Source organism: Pipistrellus kuhlii, unplaced genomic scaffold (assembly GCF_014108245.1).
Source record: "Pipistrellus kuhlii isolate mPipKuh1 unplaced genomic scaffold, mPipKuh1.p scaffold_m20_p_4, whole genome shotgun sequence".
Taxonomy (NCBI): domain Eukaryota; kingdom Metazoa; phylum Chordata; class Mammalia; order Chiroptera; family Vespertilionidae; genus Pipistrellus; species Pipistrellus kuhlii.
This window is the reverse complement of record NW_023425540.1, coordinates 56,545,261-56,566,649: the sequence shown is the minus strand read 5'-3', so window position 1 is coordinate 56,566,649 and position 21,389 is coordinate 56,545,261. Positions and strand designations below refer to the sequence as shown.

The window sequence follows — 21,389 nt, the reverse complement described above, 5'->3', positions numbered from 1 at the left end:
ACACTAGAACTGCTTCTTTCTTTGAATATTTTCTCAAGTAAGATAACTCAAACTCCCTAACCATAAGTTTCCTCATGTGTACAATATGTACATGTGTAACAATAAACTTCCTCGTGGGTATAAAACAATCCTACATTGTTTTGAGGATTCTATTTATTCACCTTTAGATACTGGGCACTGTTTCTAGCTTTTAGAATTTAACAGTGAATAACACAGGTATAACTCATTGCCCTCACAAAGCCTACATTCGCAGATATTGCGTCTAAAGCACTCACTTAAGCCTGATACGTACTCAGTAAATCATCAATACATGTCAGCTTGAATGAGACTGAGTAAAATGATGGAATTAGAATGAGTAGGAATGCATCAGGATGAAGTTAGCAGATCTAAGACCGAGCAGTGGCCCTGTCACTGTTTAGGAGACGTTCACTTAATCTCTCGGGGCCTCAATTACTTAATCCGTACAGTGATCTTAAGGCCCCTTCTTAAGACAGAAAAGATGAAGGGGTCAAAAACATTCAAGGTAATATTTTCCTTTGCATATTTTGGCTTTATATCATATTACCATTGAATCAAGCTACATTAAACAGAAAAATGCCTTTTTTTTTTTTCAGTACCTTCAAAGTTTAGGAAAAGTTCATAAACTAGGTAATCAATTACAATTAAAAAACAGAAAAAAACCCTCAGGAGTCACTGTGAAAAACTGTAAATGATTAATATCAGACCAAATCTTTAACTTCATAAAATATAAAATCACAAAATCCCAATATAAGTTAGAAGCAGCATCTTTTATTTATCTTAAAAAGTATACATCTAAGCCTTGCCAAAAATCAGATGAAACAATCTCCTTTTAGAATATATTTAAGTGAAATTTAACATTGTCCCTTATGGGGGAAATCCTAGTTTTTTTAAACTAGATTTTCTAATGAAACTTAAAAATATAATTGGCTCCATAACCACACCTTTTCACATGTTACATATACACTAGAAACCCGGTGCACGGATTCGTGCACTGATGGGCTCCCTCAGCCTGACCTGTGCTCTCTCACAATCCAGAACCCCTCGGTGGGTTGTCAGACTGCTTGTGTCAGCTGGATCTCTGCAAGGGACCGGGCCAAAACCGGCAGTCCGACATCGAGGGATATAGTAGTGAATGAAGTGGCAGGCAGCCGGGGAGGAGCCTGAGCCCGAGCCAGAGCCCAGGCCGGTGCCATGCTGCTCCTGCTCATCACTTGGTAGAGCTGCTGGAGGTTGGAGAGGCTCACACCACCACAGCTGTGAGTGCCAGCTGCCCATAGGTTGACCATTTGCTTAGGGTTTTATATTCATAGATTTTTCAGGGTTTTACAAGTTTTGCTCAAATTACTTTACTTTTCCAGTTAAGTGCTGCAGCATTTTAGCTTTTTAAAAATTAGCCAAAAGTATGGCTAGGTATTCCTATAGTTAGCTAAATTAAATGATGTACATGACCCTTAGTAAGAAGGACCCTGTGTACCCAGCTCAGCCACATGTCTTCTGCACTTCCCATTCTTATATTGAATTATTTGTAGTTCCATGATTAAGTCCTGATCTCTTGTGAAAAATGCTGTAACTTTGCAAACAAGTTTCCTTCCGCTGAAATATTTCCCTTTCTATTCAAGGACACTCCCATTTATCAAGTCTGCAAAACTTGTCCTGATGACTTTTCCATAGCCCCCTTCCTGACAGGTCACATTAGACCCTTGTGATATCACTGCCTTGAGATTTTGTACATAGTACCATTACATTGATTATCTCTTTAAATTATTATTATTTTGTTACGTCCATTTGAGAGCAGGTACTGTGATTTTCATGTTGCTATTACCCTGGCCCAGAGTAGGCAAGTATTCACATGTGTTAAATGTATGATAGAAATATTGTTCTCAATGGATAAGAAAAACACCCTTACTATACATAAATTAAATTTATTCTTATATATAACTTATTTTGTAGAATTGTTAAGCCTTACTCCAAAAGAGCAACAACAAAATCATTGTGGTAGAGCAAACAAAACCAAAGAGGAATCAGTACAAGATTTAAAATTAGAAAAGCAAGGCATATTATACAGCACTCCTCCAAAAACACCTTTTTCAGGTACTGACAATGACATAGAATATGTTGGAATTAAGATTTGCTGCCAAAACTCCCCACAGATTATGATCTTTAATTCAAATACATAGCAATCAATAGTTTATTCTCCCTTTACTTCCCAGGGACATCAAACAAAGGACATGTCACAAAACCAACTTTTAGGAGTGATCCTAAGTAAGAATAAATCTTGCAAGATTCATCATCAATAAAACAACAACTATCATTACCATTAAATCGATTATGTCAACCTTCAATCCACTTAATGTCAATTAATGAAGTTTTAAAACTTTTTCTAGAACAGCATCTGACAACCTAATAGCAGGCCATTGCAAGTAAATACGTTCACCCTTCCTTCCCCATCCCCCAAGTTATCAGTGTACTTGAAATGTTCATATAAAGTACAAGTTGGAAATAATTTCACATTGGCCTACAGAAAAGTAATAAAGAAAATTCAGCTGAATACAACTAAAGTAAAATGCAAAATATGTAGTACTGCTCAGCTATAAATAGAAATAGTTCAATTAGAAACCCAGACTATCACGAGAACTCTCCTGGAAGTTAAATGGGAATTACAACAAGAGCACTTTCCAAAGGCAGGCCATTTCTTTACGCAATTACTTGTTTTCATTTTATAGCTGTCATACTTGTTTGCCTATAATGAAACATGCTCTGCTCTTCCTGTAATCAAAACAATAAAACACTTTCTAAAGAAAGAATATGTGTTTCCCAGTAGGTAAGATACTATTTTGGGGAGAAATAATTATTTTCAGGTAAATGAAGTCCAGTAACCTCTAATCAGGGAACAGGATAAAATTTATAACTTCATATAAAATAAAAGGCATAGTATTTAAATTTTTTGCTTTGATTTGTGGGACAAAGACTTTGTAATTCATAGACATGCATATGTTTTAGTAATGTTTTGGGATGTCAAGAATGAGTCTTTGTATCTTTCATTACTTGAAAAATGAAACTTCTGATCATGTTTTAGATTAATCAATTTTGAAATACCTCATTGGAAGTTGGAGAAAAAAAAAACATCTTTCATTGTAATGAATACTATATGTTTGATATTTCTTGGGAGAAAAAACATAAAACATGTCTTGAGTGAAAGTTTTAACTATAAATCAATTAAAATTCCACTGCAATTACTACTAACACAGAAATACTGCCACAGGATGACACATAGAAACAGGGTTTTATAGCAAAATTCATACCCATAAAAAATTCAACCCAAAGAATGACTTAAAATGAATAGGAAAAAAGTGAATTCACTCAATAGAACATTTACATAAGTTTGAAGAGAAATGAAAGACCATTGGCTAGAGGTAACATAAAATTCATTCAGGAATCATGCTTAACAAAGGAAATAATAGCACATAGTTTAGAAGAAATCAATGGAAGTGATTATAGAAAAATATGTATTGTTGCTATAACTAGTAAGAAAAATGTCAAAAATATTTATAAAAGTAAAGACAAAAAATGTGTTATGCCACAAATTACAAAATTGGGGCTTATGTGTTAACTAACATTTATCAGCACCCTGACAAATTTGACTAATTGGTCACTGGAATCTTTGTTTCGAATCCTGGAATCCTTCTCAATACACAACACTGAGAGCCATTACCAATCACTGAAAGTTGGCACTGAAACCTATTTGTCATATCTGCTCTCAGTGTCATTATTCAAGATATTTCACTTGGAACCTTCTCTGCAGGCATACAGTACATGCTATGCACAACTTTCTAGGAAATGTGGTCAAGCAAAGGCTGACTTTCAAAAATTTGTGAATGCATGAAACTTCTTAAAAAGAAAAATGGAAATATAACATTACAGCAGATGATGTTGTGGTTTAGTGAGTGGAATACATTTTTAAAAACTGCTATCTATGACTTAGAATGGTTTCAATTCTGATGATATAGATAAAAAAATATATATACTGCCCTCCACTTGCAAGAAAAGCAATCACTATAAAAGCAGCAAGAAACTGAAACAACCCCAATGCAATAGAAATTAAAGAATGTTACTGGTAATTGAAAAATTAGTAAGACAGTTTCAATAATGTACATTAGAATTTACAACCATAGAAAAGGAATCTGAGAAAAAATGGAATAACTAAAGTAGAAAATCTGATACCCATAGTAGCATTAACATATGAGCCATTAAAATTATTGATTTCCACTAAAAGGCAAAATCCTTTGTTACTTTGAACAAAAAGTGTTTTGTCTAATAAAGTAAATAATACAATTTGCTCCAAAATCAAATACTTTGTCTTTAAAAATATCTATTATAATGTAATTTGATCTCTATTTATAGAAAGTAAAACATAAATACAATGACCATTATAGGTGTTTTAAATTCCAGAAAAATAATTTCCTTATTGAAATGTTTTTAAATGTATATAATCATTAAAGCATATTTGAAGCATAAGCCTTAATTTTAGCTTTAGAATAAAACTGAACACTAAGCAAAATCTGTATGGGGGGCCCAGCCAGCATGGCTCAGTGGTTGAGCATCGACCTATGAACCGGGAGGTCACAGTTCAATTCCCGGTCAAGGCACATGCCTAGGTTGCAGGTTCAATTCCCAGTGTGGGGCATTCAGGACATAGGCCATCGATGATTCTCTCTCATCATTGACGCTTCTATCTCTTTCTCCCTCTTCCTTCCTCTTAAAAACATATATTTTTAAAAAATGTGTCGAAACTGGTTTGGCTCAGTGGTAGAGCGTCGGTCTGCGGACTGAAAGGTCCCAGGTTCGATTCCGGTCAAGGGCATGTACATTGGTTGCGGGCACATCCCCAGTAGAGGATGTGCAAGAGGCAGCTAGTCGATGTTTCTCTCTCATCGACGTTTCTAGCTCTCTATCTTTCTCCCTTCCTCTCTGTAAGAAAAATCAATAAAATATATTTTTAAAAAATGTGTATGGGGGATTAAGTACAAAAAATATCCATTGATGTGTATATCGGGGAAGTTAACTTTACTCTACTCTAATTATATATATTATATAAACCTACCAGAATGTTTAAAAACTTCAATTACACACAGCATTTTATAAATATAGTCTTATCCATACTTATGATCTGACAAATTCTGCAAGAAATCTTAAGTTGTAGTAACTTTTAGCATTAAAGAACATTAACCATAATCCAGAAAGCATTCAGAACTAGTCATAGGTTGTAATATAATTAGAGAATGTTTTCTAAAAATTTGAAATAACTAGTACACTAAAATCTTTTACATTTGGTTAAATTCACTGTCATGAATTGTTGCTCTACTGTTATGCTTTTCCATGACTTTTAAAGTAAATTCTTTGAAAAACTGGAAATAGGTGATACATGAAACAGTATTATTGGCTATGAGACTGTAGCTGCATATATGTCTAACTTGTGGTATAACTTACCACTATGTTATTCATGATTATAACAAAACAAATTTTACTTGATATGTAAATCATTGCCAATTAGTTGTATTTACCTCAAGTAAGATAGAAAAAAATGTTTCTATGAACTATACAAGGATGGGCAAAAGGTTTACAGTTGTGAGTACATAAAACAGTTTATTCTTATACCATTATTTATTATTGTATTATTTTACATAGAAATTATTGCCCTAATTTTGCCCACTCCTGTATAAACAACTATCAAATAATGCTTTTACACACAATATGAAAACTAAAATGAAAATATTTAAATTTTGTAAAAGAAATTTATTGCTGTATTGTAACAAATATATAATTTTCTAGCATTCTTTTAATAAAAGTGGAAATGTTTTTAAAATATTCTCCTTACCTGTGTATACAATTTTTACTTTCGAGATATGCCATACCACAAGCAGCATCTAATGAAAATTTCACTAATTGTTTGGGTTTTATTTCATCTTTCTTTTTTCTCAGATAGGAGAGGAAATCACCTCCTAGAAGAATTGACAGATGAAGAATCAGACAAGATCATGATGACAGTAACATTTGTCCTCTATTATAGATACCTCACAGAACAAAAAGCACAACACATTTGGCCATACTTACTGGCCATTTTGTTTGAGGTGGGGATGAAAGAAATTATAAAAAGGGTACATCTTATGAGAAAAGAGATACCATTAACTCTCTCAGGTACAGTTTTAGTACTTTAAGTGCTTCACATTGCATGTTACCTTACACAGGATGATAATATTTAAACAAAGACATGCAATTTCTCACCAATTTGCCTGACTAAAATTTTGTAAGAAATTTTACTGTCTCTCTAATATCAAATAAAAGATTGCAATTATTATGAATTAAACAAAAAAACTCAATGATATTGAATTAGTTATTAGACTCAGTAATTGCTTTAAAAATATTTTGAGATTATTAACAATACTATCAACTGTAAGTAGACCCAGACAGAGTAGGGAAATCGGTAAGATTTTGCTAATAAGATTTATTTGCTGCACCAGATTGCATTTTTAGGCATCAAATGAATTTTAATGATGTGGAGAAGCACCTTAAACCAGCATAGTTCAAAAGAAATATAATTCAAGCCACACAGTAATTTTAAATTTACTGATAGTCACATTTTGAAAAGTAACAACAAAGGGTGAAATTTACTTTAATAACATTTTTTCTTTAGCAAATAGATCCAAACATTATTTATCAACATATATCATTATAAAAATTTTAGGTGAGATATTTTACATTTTATCATCCTAAGTCTTTAGAATATGTTTAACATTTATGGGACATCTCAATTTAGATGCAAATTTTCATCTGAAAATACTTGATCTGTATTTAGAGTTCATAAAATTTACAGTTATAAAGTAAATTCATATACATAAGTTGTTCCAAACATACTTAAAATTTTCCAATAATTGAATCATGTATCAATTTTTAAAACAATTAAAATGAAATACAATTATAAATTCAGTTTTTTAAAGAAGCACTATCCACATTTCAAAAGCTCAAGAGCTCAGAAGCTATATGTGGCCAGGATTATCATGTAAAATAATACAGCCTTAAACTGAATTCATTATTAATACAGCATTGAAGGCTATGGTTTGATTATTTTTCTCTTGTTAGTGGATAATGTATTGCATTCAAATAAAGAAGTCAGATAGAAAAAAATCAAGAACCATATGATTTCACTCATATGCAGACTATAAAGCTAATAGCAAGAAATGAACAAACAAGCCAATCAAACAAAAACTTATAGACACAGACAACAGTATGCTGGTTACCAGCCGAAAGGGGAAGATAAGGAAAAGGGAATCAAATACATGGTGACAGAAGATTTGACTTGGGGTGGTAAACACACAAAGCAATATACAGATGATGTATTATATGAAACACTTATTAACCAATGTCACCCTAATATAAATATAATTAAAAATTAAAGTATATTAGAATGAATGTCCTCTAAACATAATCATTCCCACTTTCTATTAGGCCTTCAGATATTAGCCAGGTTTTTGCAAGAGAAATTAGCATTTTAATTCCCATTTCCTAAACTTTCTTATCTTTTTCACCAGGGCCTAGGCTTCCTAAAGTGGAACAATTCTAGAAGTAAAGACTTAACGGCTTTTTCTTTAATGAGAATACCTAGAAAATAAGAACCTGCCTAATTCTCCTTATAATATTCTTTTCTGAACATCTTCTTTTATTCACAAATCAAGTGTTACACAAATTTAGGTGGGCCTTTTATAAAATCAGTAAGACCTATGCTTAAAAATAACTTTAACAGTATCAGCTTCCTTCTTTCTGTTTTTCATTTTTGTCTTTTTAAGAAGAATATCAAATGTATTAAATTACTAGGGAGATTGTTGAAATAGTTTCTATAAAATTTAACTAATTTTCTGAACAAAACACAGAAAAAATAACCAACTTCTCACCTTTAATAAGCACAAAAATGTCTATTAAAATGGACTTAAAATCAATATTTAGTTCAAGTTATTATTTGGACCAATATTCCCATGTATACATTAATTCTTTGTTAGAGTACATTGGCCTATTTTAGAAAAAAATAAACCCTCTGGTTTTGAAACCTCAGAATTTGTTTACACTGTGGAATGACTTTCAAGTGAAAATATTTTTTCTGGAATTTGATTTAAAGCAGCATTATGACAACTCCAATGTTCTGTCAATACCTAATATTATTTCTCTCCCTAGATAGCTCATATTCAGCTCTTTTCTGTCTTCCTCCAGCTCTTTTTAAATTTTCTCCTTCTTACAACCCTCTGTGTACTCCCAATGCTCACCCCAGATTATAATTCTGGTAAAGAGAATTGTACAGACCACATGATGCTTAGAACATAATAATATCTCAATAAACATTTCTTGAATTAATGTGTAAAAATTATTTATATGACAAGGAGGAGATGTTATTCCACAGTCCTAGTCAGTTTCTTGCTTTTTAAATGCTTGTTAAATGTTAAAATGACATTACATTTCTTATCAATAGCACCTGTTGGATGCTATTGAAATCTACATTCCATCAATAAAACTTAGTGTATTTAAGACTCTGAGCTCTGTAACACACTACTGCCTTAGAAATTACATCATCTAAAAAAGAAATTATTTGCCAAGAAGCAAGCCTTAGCAGGTACAATTAAAACAACAAATGCATAATCTATGGGTAAACAAAGAAAAGAAACATTTAAATAGCATTAAAAATTGGCTGAAAAATTATGCCAAGTCAATAAACGTAAAGTATAGCCTGGCCAATTTGGCTCAGTTGGTTGGGGTCCTCCCGTGCACAGAAAGATCCCTGGTTTGATTCCTGGTCAGGACACATATCCAGATTGCGAGTTCAATCCCTGGTCCCGGTGTGTGCAGGAGGCAAGGGATTAATGTTTCTCTCTTTTGTTGATATTTCTCTCTCCCCCCCTCTTCTTCCCTCTCTTTATAAAAGCCAATAAAAACATTTTTAAAAAATTTAAAAAGTGAAGGTAAAGTATTGGGAAAGAGGAGTTAGATACAGCTATTTCTAAATATATGACACGGCTACATAAAGATTCAGATAAAGGGGAGTCTGTCTCTTAGTTAATCCAACAAAAATTTGCCTTAGAGAAATGTCTTGCTTACAATAATTAAATTGTTGAAGTAAAATTTAAATTTATTTCCAATTTATAGATGCAAGCCATAGACACAGTGATGTTAAGGAGATGTTATTCCACAGTCCTAGTCAGTTTCTTGCAGATGGCTATAGAAAAGCAAGGCCTCCAGTAAAAATTAAATGATTCAGTCGTGAAAGCCTGAGCCTTGGGCAAGTGCAAGCTTTAAGAACCCTGAAACAGGAAGTAAATGCACCACAGGGCTAGAGTATGGAATTACACCTAGAATACCCAGAAAGCAATTCAGACTGGCCAGAACTCTTCCCTTGGGCATGATACTTCATTGGTACTTTATTAAGTGAGGAAGAACTGGAGACTGACATCAGATCATGTAGTCTCAAGTACTCACTGAGAGGATACTGTAGAGGAGGGGTGAGGAACCTTTTTTCTGCCAAGGGCGATGTGGATATTTATAACATCATTTGAGAGCCAAAATTATCAACTTAAAAATTAGCCTGCTATATTTGGTCAAACATTTAGTTAACTCACCCCTCATGCCTTGTTAGGGCCAGAGCAGGGGCCAAGTATTCCCCACCCCTGCTGTGGAGTCCGTTTGATCTCACTTTGTCATTTTCATTAAGTATCAAGTTATAGAACCTCTCTCAGAACTTGTGATATACAAAATACTTATATATGCAGCTCATATGTATAAATATATTTATGTATGCATTGGTGGATGCATGCACATAGACACACGGGCGTGTGTATACATATAGCACAGAGTACCCTACCTGGCCGCTGCAATTAAGAATCTTGGTGTACAAAAAAGAACAAAACAAGATCACTTCTCTGTTGTAACTGTCTTAACAAGGCTTAATTCTGTGAGTAGACTACATATTAAACTAAAATAGGGTGGATTATTTTCCAGTATTCTTCATCATGATGAATTTCTAATAGAATACATTTTCAAAGCCAACTTTGGCTTACTAGGGAGAGCATGGCATGATGCGAAGAACATGGATATTGAAATCCAATTGACTCTGGTCTGATTAGCTGGCTTTGTGGCCTTGGACAAGCTGTTTAATCTTTCTAAACTTCTTTAAATAAAAATTCTATTTATGGTTCCAGATGGTTTTGAAGACTGAATGTATCTGAAGAACTAAGCATGTGCCAAGCACATAATGCACAACAATAAGCATTACAACTTATTGTTGAAGTTATTCTTTACATAACATGAGAAAGAGCTGCAGTCAGGACTGTTTGCTTCTGATACATCTATTCTTCATTCGCCACAATTTATTTTAGGAGACTGCTCTTCTCCCATTATGAAACACATTAACCTACCCCCAATAATAAGGGTGGTTCTGGATTGGCTTAACCAATGAAGTCCACTCCCTTGTGCAACTACTGGTTCAAGGACAGGCACATGACTTAATTCAGACCACTGAGATACAAGGAGGTATTTAAGAGGGGAAATAATGTTTTTGAGAAAACTACCAAGAAAGCATCATGCTTTGAAACTGAATGTGTATAGACATCATGCCATAACACAGGGACTGGCAGCCTTCAAATGGAGCCACCACCGTGGAGAGCAGAGTGAAAGAAAGAGAATAGTTTTGGGTGAAGAGTGAAGGAAAGAGAATAGTTTTGGAGCCACTGGATCAAACCTGGCCTCAAGAGTAACTTCCCTCTAGATTTTTCAATCAAGTGAACTTGTAAAATCTCTATAATATTATATATAGCTTCTGTACAATCAACTCAAAGATCCCTAGTGAATAAAATAATATCTATCAATAAATTACTTGGAGAATTAAATATTTATAAATAGAAATGTAAATATAAATACACACACATCTGGAATAAGTAGGAAACAATAAGAGGAAAGAAAAAGAAGATAGAAGCTATTACTTTCAATAGCTCTTGAAGATGTCTACTCCATGCTGTGGAAATTTGGTTTTACTGTTGTTCAGTATTAATGGAACTCTGAGGAACTAATCTCATTAAACAAACTTGGAGAAATTATGTAAATAAGAATATTAATTTATCAACTTGTCATTGGAGAAAAGATCATTAGGGTCATACTACTAATGATTTATTGTCATTAAATCATATAGAAATCTTAATTTATCTTTGAACAACTTCAAAATTCATTAATTAAATAATTACCAGTCTCTGACGACATATAAAATGTATAATTTATGTCCCATGTTTTTTAGGATATAGACTTGTTTCTAAGATGTTTGCTTCAGTTGTGATCATTTATACATTTAAAATAGGATAATAATCAAAGCACTAATAAATTGTAGAGAGCTCTTTGGAGTTTCCATTTATGCCATTGTTTAGGTTCTTATTTTTTTTTTTTAAATAAACATTTGCTCTTTAATCTGTACTAATGAAAGTTGTGGTTGTTAGCTGGCCCATCAAAAATAAGGGGAAAATCTATACAACCATAAACTATGAAAGCTGATTCAATTTTTACTCCATGAAACACAGAATAGATTTTATATAATAGGATATAAGCCAAACAATTTTTGAAGAAATCAATGCAAATACTGAAACAAGATAATACTACTGCTACATGTGGGGTATGTGTAGGAGAGATTAATTGCACAGGGGGGGAAAATTAACCAAGATGTCAAACAGGTGATGAGGTTTATACTAAGAATTACCCAAAAAAAGACTAAAAATAAGATTTTAAATACTCAATAAGAAGTTAGAAATGGATCAGTTTTGGGGAAAGATGAGGAAGATGAAAAACTGAAAATAACTTCAAGAATATACCAGCTTTCCTGATTCTACCTTTTTCTTTTAACAAAGCACTTACTGAACAGCTTGCTATCTAAGTAGAGGAATTCAGCCCAGCCAGAAGCAGAGCTGAGTGTGTGGTTTTCCCAATTTGGACTAACACATGACATTAGTCTTTTCAGATGAGGTTTCTTAATAGTCATGTTATGCTAACACTGCAGAATAGCTGAAACCTTCTGCATTTCTCCCTTGCAGATGATCTTTGAGAACATAACTTGATAGCAGTTATGATAACAGCTCTATGAAATAAAAGTACATCTCATGGGATTTCTATCTTGTTGGTTTCAAAAGGCACTACACACACACACACACACACACACACACACACACACACACACACACACACACATATATATATATATATATATATATATATATATATATATATATATATAAAATCTTGCCAGACATTATGTGAACTGCCACTACAGATTCCAGAGTTTGCTTTCACAAACGCTTAGAATGTCAGTAATAGAAATTACTCTGGAAATAAGTCTTTTTATATTATGGAGGAGGAGGAGGCTGAATTTACCTAATTTATTTTAAGGTGGTGATTTTGCTAATATTATTGAAATTCTAAAGCAAGCAATCACTTCATAAATTATATAAATGTCTAATCTCTTGGTCATACACCTGAACTAATATATTATACATCAACTGTAATTTTAAAATATTTTTAAAACTACAGAGAGCAGCAGCGTAAGTTACTTATGTTAATAAGATATATATTCATATAGGTTTCAACTTGCAAATAAAAGCACTGAAAGAAAACTAAAATTAAATAAATGAAATCAGACAGCAAAATCCCACAAGGTAGTAGAGCTGCTATTGCCAAGAAGAACTGAAAAAGGAATGGGGATCTGGGATGATCTGTCATTGTGTTTCCTATATACTCTTTGAAAGTAATACATAAGAAAATTCACTCCCTAAAACAAAATTATTTTGGGAATAAAAAACTTGCTTATTCTGACTTATGAGGCCCTTCATCACTCCGTCTCTCCTACCTTTGCAATATTATATGCCAGTCTCTCCCAGGCTCAGTGTGCCTCAGTCATTCTACCCTTCCTCCTGTTCCTCAAATATAAAAGCAATTCCTACCCATAACTTTTGCACCCTCTGTTCTCTGGGCCTCTTCCTATCCCTTTTCAAAGGTAAACTGTTTTTTATTATTCTGGTCATAACACAAGTGTCTCCTCCTGGTGTTGTCTCCTAAGGCCTCTAAAATAAACTAGGTGCCACCTGTTGCCATATCTCTGAGCAATGCTCATTTTAGAGTGAAGTTTGCAATAAATATGTGATTAGTGATAAATATATGTCTCTCCTGCTCCACTGAATTCACTGAGGAATGAGATCATGGATATACTTTTCACCAATGTATATGGTGGATGAAACTCAGTGTTTATCAAATAAAGTAATTAATCCAAATGTCACAATGGAAAGTCTTTTTTTTTTTTTTTTTACTTTATACTTTCAATGTTTTTAAAAATCTTTATTGTTGAAAATATTACATACACCCCCCCTTGACTCCTTCTAGACCCCCACCCCTACCCCAGGCCTGCACCACACTATTGTCTTGTGTACATGGGTTTGCAAATATGCATACAAGTTCTTTGGTTGGTCTCTTCCCACCCACCCTCACCTTCCCTCTGAGATTCGACAATCTGTTCTATGCTTCTACTGGTATGTCTCTGGATCTATTTTGTTCATCAGTTTATTTTGTTCATTAGATAAGATTATAAAGTCTTGAAGAAAAAAAAAAGGTATATTTTTAAGTTTCAAAGTCACTTAAATACAGTGTGATATATGTGTTTTCAATAAGTAATCATTTGGGGGGTTATTTTTTTTTTTAAATCAAAGCCGACTAGTTTGGAATATTTTTTAAATAATAATAAAACTCCTTAAAATTACAGCCTCATTAGTTTAGAAATTCCACTTTAAGAATAAAAGAATATAAAACTGACTTAAAAATAATCTCAATGACATAAATTCTTCAAATATTATGCATTATTTTATTTTTATAAAGCACTTTTAAATATGGAAATATTTGCAAAAATACAAGTATTTGCATCTTTTATCCTATTCAACAAATGATAGTTGTTACTATAAAAAAAAGTTTCTTTATTAGTTTTAGTAGCCAAGATAGAAAATATAGAGATATAGCAATTTGCTAATAGCAAATATCTTCTTAGAAGATAAGCTGATTTGAAAATCTTTGTCAAGGATCTTGATAAAGCTCTCAATACCATCAGACTAATGTGTAAGAAAAAAGTTTTAAAACACCAGTTGCCTACCTGAAAATATTTACTATGTTTAATCTCTTAAGATACAAAATGATTAAAGATGCTATATAAAGTCACTTTTTTAATCTTTCAGTTTGCTATAGAAAGCCTTTCACTTTAAGTGCAGATATTGTCAAATGTGATACTGTTGTCTCAGTTTTGACACAGAAGACTTTATGCAAATTTACGTTTTCTAGCAAAGGTTACATTTTCCTGGTGTATTTATTAGGTGCTTAATTTCAGGCACAGCTGTATCATGTTCTCCCTGAAATTGAAATTCATCCCCACAAATAGATACCAATGACAATCTACTTCAGCTTTACAGAGGACAAATGAAGGCAAATAAAGAACAGGAAAGTTTCTCATGCACAAAACCTTGTTATAATGACAGTTCTAATATTATGTTTACATTTTCAATGACACAAGGCTATGCAATTCTTAATATAAAGCACAGTGCTTCAAGATGAATTTGTGAAGATGATTTATGTTTAAATACTATCTGAAAACCAAGAAAGGGAAATGGAGTACTTAAATGAGAAGAGGAATTAAAAATGACCAGGAAACTAGTGGAGAAATGAGAAAAGAACAATGCATAATGGATTTTCAGAAGAAATTAATTTGGCTTGTCATAAAATGAGCATTAACAAGTAGAAGATTGATTTCATCCTTAAAAGGGTATTCACATTTATGACACAACAAAAAACAATGTCTTAGGCCTGCAGGGCTTAAAAGGTATTCAGTATTTTCTATGGTATTTGTTATAATTGTGAAACTCTGTTTACATTATTTACCCTTGGAAGGTGATAGTGACAGCAAGACTTAGGTGTTCAGTTTAGGGTAACCTCCACCAGAAGACTCCTTAAAATGAAATAGAATGTCACTAAGATCTACAAAGCTTTGTATGATTTGAACTGATTCCCTCTCTCTGACCTCATTCAAAACAAATAAAGTCACTAATTTCAAAGGATATTAGTGCTTTTAGTGTCTGGAGAAATGGCCAGTTTAAACTATTCCATATATATTTGCTTTGGGATATTAGACAGCAAGTGAAACATTATGACAAGTCCAACATACTATTTGCTGATAAAGAAATAGAAATTAAAAAATGCCATTCCTTTTAAAAAGTTGTTTTGGAAATATTTTAATTATATCAAAATCTATTACCTGTGATATAAGTTGGCAACAGAGTGCATTTACTTTGCTTTTCATTAATGTAATATACTTGAACAAAATAAAGACCAGTGTCTAAGTTTAGATATTTTAATATGTTAATATATAAAAGAAAAAAGTTACCTATTCTCCAAAAATGAAATTTACTTTGCACTATTTTATAATTATACTTATTGAGATTCATACCAAATTTGAGAGTATTCTTTCGACATCGCCAAACAACATGAAGTAATAAACTCCACAAAATTAGGTTCTTCTTTAATAACTTATTAGCAAAATAAAATACCCAGCCATGGAGCTGACATATCTTATAACTTTTGGTAAAAAATATTAATCTGAGAATTACTATGTTATCCTTTCTCTTGAATTCACAATTTGCTGCTGTGAAGTGATACTGTTAATACAACTGGTGATGGGTTAAAGCTGAAAGGCAAGGTGCCAGATCAGAGTTTGAGGGCCCTTTTTTAGTGCCAGAAGCCATGTTCCTGAATGGTTTGCTGGCACAATTTGCCCTTTTCTACATTTAGGATTAGTGATAGAAACACAGGCAAGGCAAGTGTCCAGAGCCAAAAATGCTGGGAGCTCATTTTTAAAGGGATGGGAACTGTCATTTCCAGGGACTACTAACTATAATAACCCCCTATTGTTATGATGTCACATTACTGAAAATGCTTCTGTTGAAATCACACCAAAAAAAAATTTGCCGAAACCGGTTTGGCTCGGCGGTAGAGCATTGGTCTGCGGACTGAAAGGTCCCAGGTTCGATTCCGGTCAAGGGCATGTATCTTGGTTGCGGGCACATCCCCAGTAGGGGGTGTGCAAGAAGCAGCTGGTCGATGTTTCTCTCTCATCGATGTTTCTAGCTCTCTCTCTCTCTCCCTTCCTCTCTGTAAGAAAATCAATAATATATATATATATTTTTAAAAAATAAAATAAATTTCATGATAAGTTGACAGGGCAAAATATTTATTTTAAAAAAGAATTTAATACAATGACAAAAATTCATGAAATTACCTAAAGAAATTACAAATGGAAACAAAAAAATTAAGAAATTGCTGTCAATGGAAAGATATCTACTGAAAATTTAGAGATAATTATGAGAACAGTATTATTATGTCCAGATTTCTAAGGTAAAATCTCTGTACAATATAAACTATATGAGCTTAATTCCTTTTTTAAAAAAAATATATTTTATTGATATTTTACAGAGAGGAAAGGAGAGACATAGAGAGCTAGAAACGTCGATGAGAAACATCGACCAGCTGCCTCCTGCACACCCCCTGCCAGGGATGTGCCCACAACCAATGTACATGCCCTCAACCGGAATCGAACCTGGGACCCTTCAGTCCACAGACAGATGCTCTATCCACTGAGCCAAACCGGTTTCAGCTTAATTCCTTTTTTTAAAGCATCTTATAAAGGTAAAATATCTTTTGATGATATCTAAAAACTGGTATAAATTCTTCAATAATTCTAAAAGTTTCAAAACCATAAATCATTCTAAAATTAAGTTCCAGGATTGCCCAGGGGCACACATCTGTGTGAGCTGAGGAATGTACCAGATAATATAACATTCGGTTACTTCCAGGAAATTCTGAACTCAAAGAGAACATCCAGGTCAGAAAGGAGGAGGCAGTTTACAAGTCTCTAGTGAAAAGAGTGAAGACTAGGATTTTCTAAGGCTTGCTAAAATTAGCACCTCCATACTCAGGATCTGCAGAGACATAGTAGGTAGAGGTTAAATTGCTTAGTCTCCTATCCATCAGGATATCTTGCAGCAGCCCTAATTTAACCGTAGATATAAAAACAGATGATGAATGCCTTGCACCATAAATATTCCTTTTTTTAAAGTCATGTTTGTCACAAACAACTCATTTTCTTCATTTGAATTTCTAAATAATGCACAACTTGTTTGCAAAATGGGATCATATATCAGCATATTAGGGAGGCTTTTGTTTTTCGTTTTAGTATTTCCTAGTTCCATTTAGAATTTTGTTGGATTTTACTTATGCAGCAACTCATAGCAAACCAGTAGATAAATAAGGTATTTGTAATTCAAGAGATGATTCAAATGAAGACAGGATTATCTTGGGAGTATTCACTCTGAACGTGAATTCTCAAACGCTTATAATTTCTTCAAACATTACTGTGGTTAAAATATATTTCGGATTTCATTCCAATGGGCTCAGTTATCTGACAAGAACAGCAGCATATTAAATCTTTACATAACACATTTTTGAAATGCTTGCATATTAGTCACTAAGCAGTTATTAAATTTCTAAATCTTCTCCCCGCAGCTTGATCCCCACAGAGAATAAAGTAACTTAAAATTTTTCTGTTTACTGCAATAGCTATTACTTATCTGTGCACCAGGTGGAGAAATTATGGCACAAGGATTCCTGTATTTGCCCATAGAGTATCTTGCATAGACACTGACTTGAATTTTCATTTATATTTTCAATTCATTAAAGGTTTATGCATTTTGACCCACTTACAAACTAAATGACATAGTAGAAAACAGAGCATGATTTTTCCACTTGCTATTTAACTGATGTTGACAAGTCACTTTAAACTCTCTAAACTCCATTTAGCTTATTTGTAAGTGGGTATAAAAATACTGCCTACTAGAACAAATGACAGAATGTTAAAGTGCTGTGACGACTGTAAAATTTTATATAACTGTAAAATATTTTATATTATTATGTTACTTTTATAAGAATGAAAAACAGCTGGTTATTTCCCCATCATGCCTACTATAAAAAGAGAAAATGACAGAGAAATACTGTTTTAGAGTGGTCTGAGAGTTTGTTATGAAAGCTTTCAAATTTAAGAAAAATTTTCCTAAAGTATTATAGATTAAAGCTAAAATTCAGAGGCAATCTAATCTAGCCACTTTAGCTCTACATATAAGGAAAGAAAGACTCAAGAAGGCTAAATATTACAACATACAAACAAAACAATAAAAAATGGTGGTAGAATGGGAAGAACTAAATAAATTTTAAATGTCCCAATTTGTTTGTGGGTTATTCTTGGCTAGAGTTATAATAAAAGGGTAGAATTAGAGTTAGTGGCAGGAGCAGGTTCAGAGTTTGAGTTAAAGTTCTCGCCAGATTATAGCATTTTAGTAAGTTACTTTTTAGCCAATTATAAAATAAAAATGATGACTATGAGAACACATAAATGGTCTTGTATTAAGCACTCTAAGAAACAGATATCTACACAAATCTATCTATCTATCTATCAATATAATGTGCATTTACATACAATTAGTTTATTCATCCTTACAACTTAATTATCCTTTCTTTACAGGTAAAGAAACCAAGGTACAAAGTTTAAGGAAGTTGAGAAAGATCGCACAACTTGTACTAAGTGACTGTGTCAAGCTTTCAGCCAAGATTGGCCATTGGGCCTTTTAAAATTTACTTTTTTGATGAATGGGTGTCAAATGCTTTTACTGTATCAAGTGATATGATCATGTGATGTTTCTTTTTTTAACCTATTGATGTGATGGATTATATTAATAGATTTTTAAATTTCGAAATCAGCCTTGCAAACCTGGGTTCAATGCCTCCTGAATTTTTCATTACCATATACTTTGAGCTCTTTAATTGCTGTGGAAATATTTTTTAAAAGGAACTTTATGCTTTTGTGATTACTTAGCTTTACAAATTCTGATGTGTTCACATTGATGAGAAGGAAAAGAGTGCATAGGAAAGTAATGACAGAAAAAGTAGAGAATGGGAAGAATTTGTTACCAAGGCTTAACTTGAAAATGTCATAAAATTACTAGTATGAGTCCATTATTTTTGAACTTAATATTTTGGACCAATTTTTATGATATTAGAAAGTGAGATATAACTGGCTTAGTACCAGCTATGTCTTAAAAACGCACATTCCATACGATCCATTCTTTCTACTTTTGAGTCTTAAAATACTCAGCAATAAAGTTTAATGTAATATTCTAAGTAATAAAATATGCACTTTCCCTAGAAATATGAGAACACATGATCATATTTCAAGAGTTGTGCATGGATGTTCACATTAGCTTCATTTGTAGTAGCCCCAAACAGAAAACAAACCCAAAGTCTATTAACAGATGAATGGATAAACCCTGGTAAACTTATGTAATCTAATTCTACTCAGCAATTAAAAGGAATGATGTTACAACACAAACAAGTACCAGACTGTATGATTCCATTCATGTAAAATTATAAGAAATACTCATATATAGTTTCAGAAAGAGATCAGTGGTTGACTGGAGAGGATGACCAAGAATGTCAGGAGGAAGGAACTAAAAAGAGGCATGAGAAAAAATTGGGGATGATTGAAGTGTTCATTACTTTAGTTGTGGAGATGGTTTTAAAGGTATAAATATGTCAATACAATAAAGTATACATATATGAAAAGCATATTAAAATATTTTATATTAAGTTTCTTCTTTGTTGTTATTAAAGGCAACAAAGTAAATCCTTTGCAGTTATTACATATTATAGTAGTAAATCCCATAAAGATCAAATTATATAATATATAATTATATATTCCACAACAGAGATATATAGAGTGAAAATAAATTTAAAATGTACTGTGTCAGTTTGAAGTTATCTTTATTAACAAAAGTTGTTAACCAAAAAAACCTGGAGATGCTGAAAGTCACAAGACATACAAACTCCAAGTCAGGTTACTTTTTTTGTGTGTCCATTAGTTCATAGTTCCTAAGTGACTAAAAGCACTATGGGATTATTATATACAACCAAACTAAAGTATGTGTGCTAATGTACTTGGAATATGATAAAAATGAACTATATATAAGATACTACTATTTCACTGTTATAAAACAAAACAGACTATTTTTCTAAACATAAATATACATAGCTACATTCCATATATAACTGCAGTGCAATAATTTATTTTCTCTTTTAAAAGAGGTTGGTTGACATTTTCTAAAAAATAGCAAAGTATTATAGACTATAAAAATATTGAGTATGCATACATGTTCTTTGTCATCAGAAAATTATTAAACAAAATCAGAGACTGAACATACAGAAGTAATAAAACATGGCATTAAAATGTCATTGAATGAGACTACATCACAATGAAAAGTTTTTGCATAGCAAAGGAAACCATCAACAAAATGAAAAACAACCCAGTGAATGGGAGAACATTCACCAATGATACATCTGATAAGGGATTAATATTCAAACTTTATAAAGAACTTATAAAACTCAATACCAAAAAAGCAAACAATCCAATTTAAAAAATGCTCAAAGGACCTCAATAGACACTTCTCCAAAGAGGACATACAGATGGCCAATAGACATATGAAAAGATGCTCAACATCACTAATCTTCAGAGAAATGCAATTAAAAATCACAATGAGACATCATTCCCCACCTATCGGAATAGCTATTATCAATAAACAAACAAGTATTAGGATGTGGAGAAGAGAAAACCCTTGTTCACGGTTTGTAAGAATGCAGATGGGTACAACCACTGTGGAAAACAGTATGGAGTTGCCACAAAAATAAAAATGGAACTGCCTTATGACCCAGTGATTCCACTTCTGATAATTTACCCAAAGAAACACAAAACACTATATCGAGGAAGAATATATACACCATTATGTTCATTGCAGCATTATTTACAACTAGAGGCCTGATGCATGAAATTCATGCACAGAGATGGGGGTGGAGGGTTCCCTCAGCCCAACGTGCACTCTCTTGCAATCCGGGACACCTTGAGGGATGTCCAACTGCCAGTTTAGGCCTGATCCCTCTCACAATTCAGGACCGCTGGCTCCTAACCACTAATATGCCTGCCTGATCGCCCCTAACCACTTCTGCTTCCCTGCCTGATGCCCCTAACCACTTGCCTGCCTGCCTAATCCCCCTAGCCAATCACCTGCCTGCCTGATCACCCCTAACCACTCACCTGCCTGCCTGATAACCCCTAACTGCTTACCTGCCTCCCTAATCATCCCTGACTGCCTCTGCCTTCCTAACCACTCTGC

The 21,389-nt window shown here is 33.0% G+C and overlaps 1 protein-coding gene across 16 annotated transcripts in view; it reads right to left on the bottom strand.

Annotated features, from left to right (window-relative positions):
• FER (FER tyrosine kinase) overlaps positions 1–21,389 on the bottom strand; it is a 242,510-nt gene that overhangs the window by 62,119 nt on the left and 159,002 nt on the right. For 15 of the 16 annotated variants that reach the window (XR_004982824.2, XM_036408936.2, XM_045571831.1 and 12 more), the window contains one exon: positions 5,897–6,020. Coding sequence is in view for 15 of the 16 variants with exons in the window: in XM_036408936.2 (XP_036264829.1) it covers positions 5,897–6,020 (124 nt within the window). In the remaining variant the exon portion in view is untranslated. Of the gene's footprint in view, positions 1–5,896; positions 6,021–19,644; positions 19,674–21,389 lie in introns of those variants that run through there. The other variant, XM_036408947.2, reaches the window with a different exon arrangement.